The 12,717-nt window shown below is 41.0% G+C and overlaps 1 protein-coding gene across 5 annotated transcripts in view; it reads right to left on the bottom strand.

Annotated features, from left to right (window-relative positions):
• The window catches only part of LOC118364041 (gamma-aminobutyric acid type B receptor subunit 1-like), a 55,596-nt gene that overhangs the window by 35,477 nt on the left and 7,402 nt on the right, over positions 1–12,717 (bottom strand). For 2 of the 5 annotated variants that reach the window (XM_052489518.1, XM_052489515.1), the window contains exons 2-6: positions 10,542–10,625; positions 10,228–10,292; positions 9,623–9,761; positions 6,171–6,356; positions 3,842–3,859 (exon numbers count right to left, since the gene is read on the bottom strand). In XM_052489518.1, the coding sequence (XP_052345478.1) occupies positions 3,842–3,859; positions 6,171–6,356; positions 9,623–9,761; positions 10,228–10,292; positions 10,542–10,617 (484 nt within the window). In that variant the 5' untranslated portion in view covers positions 10,618–10,625. Of the gene's footprint in view, positions 1–3,841; positions 3,860–6,170; positions 6,357–7,834; positions 9,470–9,622; positions 9,762–10,227; positions 10,293–10,541; positions 10,626–10,852; positions 11,601–12,717 lie in introns of those variants that run through there. The other 3 variants (XM_052489516.1, XM_052489519.1, XM_052489520.1) reach the window with 3 other exon arrangements.

Here is a 12,717-nt window from a genome sequence, read left to right as displayed (position 1 = left end):
GGGGCACTATAAACTGCAGTGCCTATTTACCAACTTTTGAATTGTGTGTGAGTGTGAGTGTGTGCGTGCGTGCGAGTGTGTGTGCGTGCGAGCGAGCGCGTGAATATGTGTGTGGGTGCAAAACATAGTTTCTACAATCAAAGAAGTGTGCAACACCTTGTTTCTACAATCAAAGAGTATTGGCACACTCTCAGTATCTGCCACTCTCTAATTCATCTTTTGGGGGCAATAGATTATTCAAATCAATATATGACTAAGTTAACTTTATCTGGGAAAATAGAGGGTACACTGATATAAATCAAATATTTGAATATCAAATCAACATAGACTTTAGATTGAAAGTGAGCCAAATCGATTCTCAACCACATGAACCAATGAAAGAACATTCATTCACACAAGCCACAAGCCAATAGAAAGACCATTAAATGCCTCAAAGGCTTCTTTGAGAAATCAGCAAAAGCAGTGGGACCAGTCAGTGCATCAATTTCCCTGCTCTCCTTTTCCCTTCATTTAAGCTGACCTGGAGTCAGTCTGTGTGATATATAGCCAAGATCTGCTACTGTACAGGCTACAGCATACCTGCTATTTGAACCATCTGTCCAGTTTAATAAGGATCTGCCCCCTTTTTTTTTCAATTTTCGCCTAAAACAACATACCCAAATCTAACTGCCTGTAACTCAGGCCCTGAAGCAAGGATATGCGTATTCTTGGTACCATTTGAAAGGAAACACTTTGAAGTTTGTGGAAATGTGAAAGGAATGTAGGAGAATATAACACAATAGATCTGGTAAAAGATAATACAAAGAAAAAACCAACTGTTCTTTTGTATTTTTTTGTACCATCATCTTTGAAATGCAAGAGAAAGGCCATAATGTATTATTCCAGCAAAGCTGTAATTTAGATTTTGGCCACTAGATGGCAATAGTGTATGTGCAAAGTTTTAGACTGGTCTAATGAACCATTGCATTTCTGTTCAAAATGTTGTATCAAGACTGCCCAAATGTTCCTAATTTGTTTATGAATAACTATTCATGTTCAAAACTGTGCATTCTCCTCAAACAATAGCATGGTATTCTTTCACTGTAATATCTACTGTAAATTGGACAGCGCAGTTAGATTAACAAGAATTTAAGCTTTCTGCCATATATGTCTATGTCCTGGGAAATGTTCTTGTTACTTACAACCTCATGCTAATCACATTAGCCTACATTAGCTCAACCGTCCCGTGGAAGGTACACCGATCCCGAAGAAGTTTTAAAGCCTCCTCTCATTGCCCTTTAAATCAGCCAATGCAGCACTGACCGCATCCCAAATGCCTCCCTATTCCCTATAAAGTAGAGCTCTGGTCAAAAGTAGTGTACTCTAAATAATAGGGTGCAATTTGCGACGCAACCACCGTTTCACTCTCAGCTCTTAGACAGGGCTCTCATACCCCCAAGTAGGCCAATATGAATAACATAATTAGAACCAGCTATAATAGAATTATAGAATTAGTCAGAAAATGCTACCCTCCCATGACTCCACCTCTTTCATGGCTAAAATGTAACACCTGACTCATTGGCAACAGCTACTGGCACTCTGGGGACTAGAGAGTAAACCCAATGCTATAAATGCATTCCACCTTTGCTCAATAATTAGGCTGGTTTTAGGTTCTCTATGTAATATCACTGAAGAAATACTCTTATTGTGCACTTTGGGATAGATTGTGTGATGGAGAAATAGCCACCTTCCACCTCAGTACAATTACAGTGGAACGTATTTACTACAGAACTGCATCTGAATACAGTAATAGTCAATAGCAGACCCAAAGCTACTAACTGTTATCGAGTATACTTGGCAAAGGTGGCAATTCAACTCACAGCCCTTGTGTTGCCAGCCAGCACCATGCGTGTTCCAACCTCTAACCCGCTGAGCCATCTGTAGCCCACAATGACGTAGAACTCCTCTGTCTCATAGATCACCTGTCTGAACTTCGCAGCATGCCATGTATTATTCACACCTGATATTTAAATGCTATTCCATTACGCGGCCGTCTATATGCCAGCAAACACCGAACAACACATTGTGGGGCAGACATTTGTCACAACAAGAGCACTCTGAAAAAACAACATTTTGAATAGACATTATGGCAAATAATATAATGCTAGTTTCAAATACTGCACCTCTCAGTTGGATTGCGTGCATGGTGCACATCGTAGAGTTTACTTAAAGGGGCAATCTGCAATTCAAACAAAAACAAAATCAAAGTGGTCACCTCGCCACTGGTTTTGGTAAATAACTGAGGGATGGGGCTGGAGAAATGTAACCATTCTCAAATTGATAGACAGAGCTATAGAAGCAGGGACTGACTACCCATGATATTACTACCCATGATATCATGTTTTTAGGCTATATAGTGTTTGTTTACAATTACATTGTTTATAAATAATGGAGTAAAAGATTATACTGTATTTTGGGTTCTGATGTGGTATGATGTTTATAAGTGATATTCTTCAATAATCAATATAATACATGTACTGTATAAATCCAAAAGTGGATGTAGCAACTACAGATTTCCCCTTTAACTCTGGTTAAATAATCTCCTCCTTATAAGGCACATCGCTAAAGAAAAGCTTCAAATTAAATCACGAAGCAGATTATAATTTTACGGTATTTTTGTACAGATCTGTGCTCGTATGTGTGACTAAAATGTCGCCCACAGCCTTAGAAACTAAACGCTGTCGCAACACCTCTGCCATAGCTATCTATTATATCAACTGTATCAGTGGTGGGATCCAGTGTGGTACAGGAATCCCTATTCTGGTTAACCTATAAGAACACAGGGCTTAAGATCACAGAAGAGAGAATGCTTTTTCTGACTTCCTCTGACTGCTGCTAACACACACCCACACACACACCTCCACACAGAGACACAGACAGACCTGGGTGTTAACCTTTACCCAGCTGAGAAGGCAGTAAGTGGGTGTTGATACCACACCGAGTGAAAAGTGGAAAGAAGAGAGAGAGAGAGAGAGAGAGAGAGAGAGAGAGAGAGAGAGACAGTGAATGAGAGATAAGAGGAGAGAGTACGCCTGGTTCACATTTCATGGAGATTTTGGAAGGAAATGTGCTTTCTATGCACCGTTAGTCTTCTCCTGCGCCAACCTGTCCTAAGTTGAAATGAGTGAGTAATGTTGTTGTTAATGGTTGATAATAATCATTAAATAATTATTAGTGATATTGTACGATCTGAAAGAGGAGTTGAAAAGTGATACGCCAGTATTTTACGACAGGAATATAATAGGTATCCTCTTAAATTAAGCAATAAGCTTCAACAAAAATGACAAACAAATAATAATCTTGTCAATGCCGCAAGGACAACAATTTAACTATAACATATTTTGTGTCATTTCTACTCTTGGCAAGGTAGCCTAGTGCTTAGAGCATTGTTCCAGTAACCGGAAGGTTGCTGGATTGAATCCCCGAGTTGACAAGGTAAAAATCTGTCTTTCTGCCTCTAAGCAAGGCAGTTAACCCACTGTTGTCTGGGCGCCGAAGACGTGGATGTCGATTAAGGCAGCCCCCCTGCACCTCTCTGATTCAGAGGGGTTAGGATTAAAAGCAATAGACACATTTCAGTTGGACGATGTGGTGTTGACAAGATTATTATTTCCCTTTAGCTAATTCGAATCAGTTTAAATCCTTCACCAGTAGAATTACTGGTCAACAGAAGGCATCCTGCTCTAGAAATGATGTACCACTGCCCTCTTGTGCTTAACAGAAGCATTACAACTTTTTGCAACATTTGTTTCAATGAGCTTTTACATTCATAGACAACCCAACCAAAACCAATCTCTCTTACCTTTGTAGTTTCTGTCATCTGTGGCAAGCAAATAGAAAAGACAAAATTACATTTGTTAATAGTCAAAATGACTTGGTGACTGGTAGCGTATGTAAATGCAACACTAACACTGTATGATGTTTGTGAATTGTTTCATTCTTCATGGATTGATTGCGCTATACGTGTTACTAATGACACATGTACAGTACTCCATGCTCCTTAAATTGAAATCAGTATGTAGGCCTACTGTAGACTACTTTTACTGTATTGTCTGTATACCCTGTGGAAGTGACGGCCACTTCCGCTTCACTTCCGGGTCATGTACCAAAATCTCTCTAATGGGCTTCAAGATTATATCAGAAAATTAATTTAATATTTATACAGTACCAGTCAAAAGTTTGGAAACGCCAACTCATTCCATGTATTTATTTATTTTTCTACATTGTAGAGTAAATGTGAAGACATAAAAACTATGAAATAACACATATGGAATGATGTAATAACCAAAAAAGGGTTCAACAAATCAAAATATATTTTAAGTAGCCACCCTTTGCCTTGATGACAGCTTTGCACACTCTTGGCAATAAGGACGATAAGAACCAGTTAGTTACAGGCCGTCTGATGTTTTGTATATTAGATTAAGCAGTTTTTTTTTGCCAGCCAGTACTGTTTGAAAATGAAAACAATATATCAAATAAATGGAGACCTGCAAGCTTTTCAAAATAGAGAAATATACAGCTGATTGGTGGGAGATGTAGTTCATATATGTAGTTCAAATAAAACGGTTGTAAATTCTCTGCTTCGTGCTTCTTCTTGAGCGTCAAATATGTTGAAGTAAATTCATACTAAAGCACATATACATATACACATGAACAAATATGAAGCCCACTCTTAGACTACAAAACGAGAACAGATGTAAAATTGATGGGTTATTACACAATCATGGAGTATTGCACAATTATTCATAAAATATGGCTTGTGTCCACCAGGTGACAGTACTATAACTCCCTGTTTATGACAAGTACACAGAACAAGGGGGTGAATGTCAATTGTATTTCCTGGATTTCTCGCATCCTCCCTTGTACCATCAAATGTGAACTGAAGATTATTTTACCTTTTGTTGTTCTAAATTTGTTTGCTGTATATATATTAAATTAATTTTGTGATATAATCTTGAAATCCATTAGAGAGATTTTGGGACGTGACCCGGAAGTGAAGCGGAAGTGGCCGTCACTTCCACAGGGTATACAGACAATACAGTAAAAGTAGTCTACAGTAGGCCTACATACTGATGTCAATTTAAGGAGCATGGAGTACTGTACATGTGTCATGAGTAACACGTATAGCGCATCAATCCATGAAGGAAAAAAAAATCTCAACAAACAAATTTAGAACAACAAAAGGTAAAATAATCCTCAGTTCACAGTTGATGGTACATTCATATATTCATATGATTGACTCCCAAGTTCTTGAGGAACCAAGGGGAGGAACCTCTGACCTTCTCCGCCGTTGTGTTTTGAGAAGGCGACAAGGAGAGAGGATGCGACGATTCAAGGAAATACAATTGACCTTCATCCAAAAAAGCTGAACATTTATCATTTGTACCTATACACACACCTATGATTTGCACACAAAACAAAGCATATACACCATTGTAGAATACATGCCTGGACACGCAACTATATTGACAATATATCAATGTACACTGAGTACAAAACATTAGGAACACCTGCTCTTTCCATGACAAAGACTGACCAGGTGAATCCAGGTGAAAGCTATGATCCCTTATTGATGTCACTCGTTAAATCCACTTCCGTCAGTGTAGGTGATGGGGAGACAAGTTAAAGAAGGATTTTTAAGCCTTGAGACAATTGAGACATGGATTGTGTATGTGTGCCATTCAAAGGGTGAATGAGCAAGACAAGAGACTTAAGTGCCTTTGAACGGGGTATGGTAGTAGGTGCCAGGCGCGCTGGTTTAAGTGTGTCAAGAACTGCAACGCTGATGGGTTTTTCACACTCAACCGTTTCCCTTGTGTATCAACAACGGTCCACCATCCAAAGGACATCCAGCCAACTTGACACAACTGTGGGAAGCATTGGAGTCAACATGGCCCAGCATCCCTATTGAGACAAATTGAGGCTGTTCTGAGAGAAAAAGGGGTGCAACTCAATATTAGGAAGGTATTCCTAATGTTTTGTACACTCAGCGAATATAGGTTTGTCTATGTATGTTTCCATGGAGTATGTGTGTTGTTTTTCCTTTTTGAAGCTAAACCGAAACATATAATATCAACACAAACATCACAATTGAATAACATGAATAGATTGGGATTCCATTCCGCACTTACAGAGGCAGACCGGTTTGGGTGAGTCCCACTTGCCCAGTTTGGTGCAGTGTGTGATGTTCCTGCCCTCCAGCATGAAGCCAGCATGGCAGCTGTAGTGCAGCACGGTGCCCTCCACCGGTGGCCCAGGGGGCTTCAGCGCCACCCTCCCATTCTCCAGGGACGTCCACACACGAGGGCACAGCAGCACTGGGAGAGAGATGGGCAGAGTAGTGGGAGGAAGGTTAGTGGGAATGACAGCAGTCATATTTACATGACATGTACTAACTGCCAGTGTGTTTCTGCTCTCATGCCAACTCCTTATGGAACAAATATGGCATGACAATTCTACAAGGAGTTGGCAAGAGCAGAAAACAGACTGGCACTCAGGCTAATATGGTACCAGTGTTTATTTTGGCATCTTTTTTCTATTTAGTTTTAGTCTTCAAATAAATGGCAGTCACATTTTAATAATTTCCTTCTTTGTTACTTTTAGTTATTATCAGTCAACAATAAATCTGGACAATTTTTGTCTTGTTTTAGTCAGTGCATTTCTTTCCAATTAAATAATTCATTCACTACATGACCAAAAGTATATAGACACCTGCTCGTCCAACATCTCATTCCAAATTCATGGGAATTAATATGGAGTTGCCCCCCCCCCCTTGCTGCTATAACAGCCTCCACTTTTCTGGGAAGGCTTTCAACTAGATGTTGGAACATTGCTACGGGGACTTTCTTCCAATCGGCCGCAGGAGCATTAGTGAGGTCGGGCACTGAATTTGAGCGATTAGACCTGGCTCACAGTCAGCATTCCAATTCATCCCAAAGGTATTCGATGGGTTTGAGGTCAGGGCTCTGTGCATGCCAATCAAGTTCTTCCACACCAATCTCTGCAAACTATTTCTGTATGGACCTCGCTTTGTGCACAGGAGGTATTGTCATGCTGAAACAGGAAAGGGCCTTCCCCAAACTGTTGCCACAAAGTTGGAATCATAGAATCGTCTAGAATGTCATTCATTATATGCTGTAGCGTTAAGATTTCCCTTCACTGGAACTAAGGGGCGTAGCCCGAACCATGAAAAACAGCCCCGGACCATTATTCCTCCTCCACCAAACTGTAAAGTTGGCACTATGCATACGGGCAGATAGCGTTCTCCTGGCATCTGCCAAACCCAGATTAGTCTGTCGGACTGCCAGATAGTGAAGTGTGATTCATCACTCCAGAGAACACGTTTCCACTTCTCCAATGTCCAATAGAGGCGAGCTTTACACCACTCTCGCCGAAGCTTGGCATTGCGCATGATGATTTTAGGCTTCTGTGCTGCTGCTTGGCCATGGAAACTCATTTCATGAAGCTCCCGATGAACAGTTATTGTGCTGATGTTGCTTCCAGGGGCAGTTTGGAACTCGGTAGTGAGTGTTGCACTCCCTTTCTGTGAGCTTCTGTGGCTTACCATTTTGTGCCTGAGCCATTGTTGCTCCTAGACGTTTCCACTTCACAATAACAGCACTTACAGTTAACCAGGGCATCTCTAGCAGGGCAGACATATGACGAACTGAATTGTTGGAAAGGTGGCATCCTATGATGGTGCCACATTGGAATGTTGCTGAGCTTTTCAGTAAGGCCATTCTACTGCCAATGTTTTCTATGGTGATTGTATGGGTGTGTGCTCGATTTTATTCACCTGTCAGCAACGGGTGTGCCTGAAATAGCCGAATCCACTCATTTGAAGAGGTGTCCATGTAACCGATGTGAAATGGCTAGCTAGTTAGCAGTGGTGCGCGGTAATAGCATTTCTAATAGCTCTAAGTGATGTCAATCGCTTAGACCTTGAAGTAGTTGTTCCCCTGTTGATGTGTGCAGAGGGTCCCTGGTTCGAGGCGAGGGACGGAAGCTAAACTGTTACATACACATACTTTTGTATGTATAATGTATTTACCTCTTACTTCCATCATGTGCACATTCAAACAGACTTGTCCAACTAGACATACTATTACCATATAAGCTTCAAAGCCTTGGCTACAGGTCAAACAATTTAGGCATAGAGCTCTTTTCTCCCAATCATAACCATTGGATGGGGGTAAATAACAGTGATTCCTTTAAAAGGGGGAGAATCTGAGCCTTCCAACAATGCCATAATTATTACTGTACTCCTAACCTCGTCTCCAGGCTCCAATTGCTGACGCATAGAGCCTGGTAACAGTGGGGACCGTTTGGGATTTACTGAGGGACATGATAATCAATTCCAATTCTGAGCGAATCACACGACTGTGAGGAGTGGCACCAAATCGATGCAGAAAAGTTTTGTTATGGTGCGTCACATATCGCCGTTCATGCTAATAGCTAGCCAGCGTAACTCTGCTAGCCGTCCTGTAACACGAGAGAGACTGATGTCAACTGAATGCTGTTTACACACTTAAGATATAGTCGATTCTGTAATATCCATGTTGCACGAGCTAACCGTTCTCTTCGTTGCACACGAACACAAAAATAATAATAATACTGCCCACCGGATGCAGGACACTTCGAGGGAGGTTCTAAGGGTTGCAGTAGATGGTGATAGCCTCAGATCAGCCAATTAAAACCAGTTGTTTCGTCCGCTCCTGCCATAGGCTTCCTGTCAAGTCCCGTTCTGAGGCGCTCGGAAAACAGATGGTTCGACAGAAAGAGAACCAGCTGGTCGGCTAATACTCCTAATACTCAGCAAATAGCATTAAATATTTCAAATCTGAAATAAACTGCGCTCACATTTTCCGACCGTGAGAGCATCAACACAGATGAAGAACAGCGCACATGGGAAAATATAACTTCCAGTCCGATGTGGTCAAAGCAAAACTAAGCCTACATTGAAAGTAAGAGAGACTAAACATTATTTATATTTAAGGTTAGTTACAATGGAAGTGTCCTGGCCTGCTGGCTATGCATCAGTTAAAAAGTTTGACGAGTGACTGAAGTGACATGTGTGGGAGAGCTGGGCAGATCACCGCGGCTCAATCAGGCCGTGCAACTGAAAGACGTTAATTCTGCCAATGTGAGGATTGCGTTACATATTCTGCAAAGGCATGCATATTTATGATTGGAAAAAAACAGATAAAGGAGCTTAATGTCAAATTGAATGCCAATTTGTCTCATGTGGAATTATCATATCGTCACATTTTCATCAACTAAAATGAAAACTAACTTGTTACCGTTTTCGTTTTTTAATGGCTTCTCGTTATCGTGATTCGTTTTCGTCAGGAAAAATAGGTTGTTGACAAATATTTTGTCATAGTTATTGTTGATGAAATGAACACAGAGCAGAGTGGTGATCAATGATACATCAGAGATATTCTTAAGTAGTGGCAGTGATATAGTCTAGTCAATCCAGGAATTCACTCTGACAGGCATTGAAGAGGGAATTTACCCTTAGAGTGACAATAGAGTGACAATGAAGTTAAACTGGTTGGCTGTAAATAAAGTAGAGAGTACTTACGACACCTGCTGTGCTGTGTGATATCAGTCCATGTGCCGTTGGGAAGGCACTTCCTGACCTTAGGGCCCACTATGACCCTGTTCCCCCTGCAGATGTACTCTATCTCGTAGTCCACCGGTAGGATCTGCACATTGCGAATCTGCACACAGAAATAGATGACGGAGATAGATGTTTAGCTGTCTTTAAATATGTACCTCACCTGACCAATGAGTCATTTTTCCTAAAGGCTTCCATGCTTTGCTATGATTAGGACAACAAGAACATGGTTGCTAGATATGGCCATGGTAGAGAGAAGCAAAGATAATGTCAGAATTTACAAGAAACTATATGAGCTATTTCTACTTTATCTAGGGTTGATATGATTAAAGGAGTAGGGGCTTTTGACAGTACTGTGATAACAGTGGTAGTACACTCTTAGAAAAAAGGGTTCTTCAGCTGTCCTCACGGGAGTACCCTTTTGGGTTCCATGTAGAAACCCCGGAAAGGGTTCTACATGGAACCCAAAAGGGTTCTCCTACAGGGACAGCCGAATAACCCTTTTAGGTTCTAGATAGCACATTTTTTTTCCCTAAGAGTATACTGCGATGGTATTGAGAGTACTGTACCTGTTCTTGTGTCAGGCCTCTGTAGCGGATGCCTCCATCTCTGGGAGGACGGATGATGGCACAGCCTAAAAAGGACGAGAGAAAGACATGTGTGGAAGAATAATCACTTACAGTAGTCTACATTACAGCCATGAGATGTATTACACTCCAATTATAATCCTCACTCCATCTAACGCCTTCCTCCATGCATTCAGCAACATTGTGATGATGCTCCATTTAGGTCATTTTGCAATCTCTACGAAATTTCTAACTGCTAACACACTTACACAAACACACGTTGCACACACATGTACACACACAAACACCATAATTACCTCCAGTTGTTGAATTATGTATGGCCACAACAAGAGATGGCAGAGCATACAGAATAAGAAACAATAGCTGTGCCATTACTGGATCTGGAGAGAGAGAGAGAGAGAGAGAGAGAACTAAAGGATTAAATAATAAAATGAAAGGTAGAGACAGACGGAAGTCAACAGACTCTATACAGAAGTACAGTCATTATATCGTAACAAAAACCTCAAGTTCATTGGAGATACCAACATTCATAATGGAACAGTCAAACACATACACTACTGGTGATTTTTTTTTTAGAACACCTACTCATTCAACTGCTTTTCTTTACCTTGATGACAGCTTCACACACTCTTGGCATTGTCTCAACCAGCTTCACGTGGAATGCTTTTCCAACAGTCTTGAAGGAGTTCCCACATATGCTGAGCACTTGTTGGCTGCTTTCCTTCACTCTGCAGTCCGACTCATCCCAAACCATCTCAATTTGGTTGAGGTCAGGGAATTGTGGAGGCCAAGTCATCTGATGCATCACTCTCCCTCTTGGTAAAATAGTCCTTACACGGGCTGGCGGTGTGTTGGGTCATTGTCTTGTTGAAAAATAAATTATAGTCCCACTAAGTCCAAACCAGATGGGGTGGTGTTTTGCTGCAGAATGCTGTGGTAGCCATGCTGGAAAAGTGTGCTTTGAATTCTAAACAAATCACAGACAGTGTCACCAGCAAAACACCCCCACACCATAACACCTCCTCGTCCATGCTTTATGGTTGGAAATACATGTGGTGATCATCTGTTCACCCACACTGCGTCTTACAAAGACAAGGCAATTGGAACCAAAAATCTTACATTTGGACTCCAGACCAAAGGACAAATTTCCACCAGTCCAATTTCCATTGCTCGAATTGCTTGGCCCAAGCAAGTATCTTCTTCTTATTGGTGTCCTTTGGTAGTGGTTTCTTTGCAGCAATTCAACCATGAAGGCCTGATACACGCAGTCTCCTGTGAACAGTGGATGTTGAGATCTGTTACTTACACTCTGAAGCATTTACCTGGGCTGCAATTTCTGAGGCTGGTAACTCTAATGAACCTATCCTCTGCAGTGGAGGTAACTCTGGGTCTTCTATTCCTGTGGCGGTCCTCGTGAGAGCCAGTTTCATCATAGTGCTTGATGGTTTTTGGGACTGCACTTGAAGAAACTTCAAAAGTTCTTTACATTTTCCGTATTGACTGACCTTCATGTCTTAAAGTAATGATGGACTGTCGGTTGTCTTTGCTTATTTATGCTGTTTTTGCTATAATATGGACTTGGTATTTTACCAAATAGGGCTATCGTCTGTATACTCCTCCCCTACCTTGTCACAACACAACTGATTGGCTCAAACGCATTAAGAAAAAGAAATTCCACAAATGTACTTTTAAGAAGGCACACCTGTTAATTGAAATGCATTCCAGGTGACTACCTCATGAACCTGGTTGAGAGAATGCCAAGACTGTTTAAAGCTGTCATCAAGGCAAAGGGTGGCTACTTTGAAGAATCTCAAATATTTTGATTTGGTTTACACTTTTTTGGTTACTACATCCATATGTGTTTCTTCATAGTTTTGATGTCTTCACTATTATTCTACAATGTAGAAAATAGTACAAATAAAGAAAAACCCTTGAATGAGTAATGTTATAAAACTTTTGACAGGTAATGTAATTCGTAACCATTGACAAGGACAACCCAGATTATCATCTAAACAACTGCCCAAACAACAACATACACCAACCTTCATATGTACACTATTAATCTAGAACAAAAACCTCACCTACAGCAGTTCAGTGAGTCGTGCTCCTGCCGCTAAAGACCAGTGTGTTAGTTGTTACTAATATGTGCTGGCTCCATGCGCTATAGAGAGATAGTATGAGAGCAGAACTCACTCTGCCATAACCCTGCACATAATGTACAGATTTCATGAGCTCCTCCCACAGTGGAGTGGGATAGGTTAAGATGGCTCACTCAGTCCAACAGTGTGCTTTCAGTGCTAACACAGACAGCACAGCAGCCATGGGAGTGTGTATTAAAGTATAAATACACCTAAATATAGCCACTCGTTTGAAGTGCTGAATAATGAATGCAACTTCATCATGTTGTCACACGAAAAGATGAAGAGAGAAAGAGGGGAGAGAAAGAGGGAGAGAGAGAGGACAGTGTGTAAC

Source organism: Oncorhynchus keta, chromosome 31 (genome assembly GCF_023373465.1).
Source record: "Oncorhynchus keta strain PuntledgeMale-10-30-2019 chromosome 31, Oket_V2, whole genome shotgun sequence".
Classification (NCBI taxonomy): Eukaryota; Metazoa; Chordata; class Actinopteri; order Salmoniformes; family Salmonidae; genus Oncorhynchus; species Oncorhynchus keta.
The sequence above is the reverse complement of the archived record's forward strand: the minus strand, read 5'-3'. Positions and strand labels throughout refer to the sequence as shown.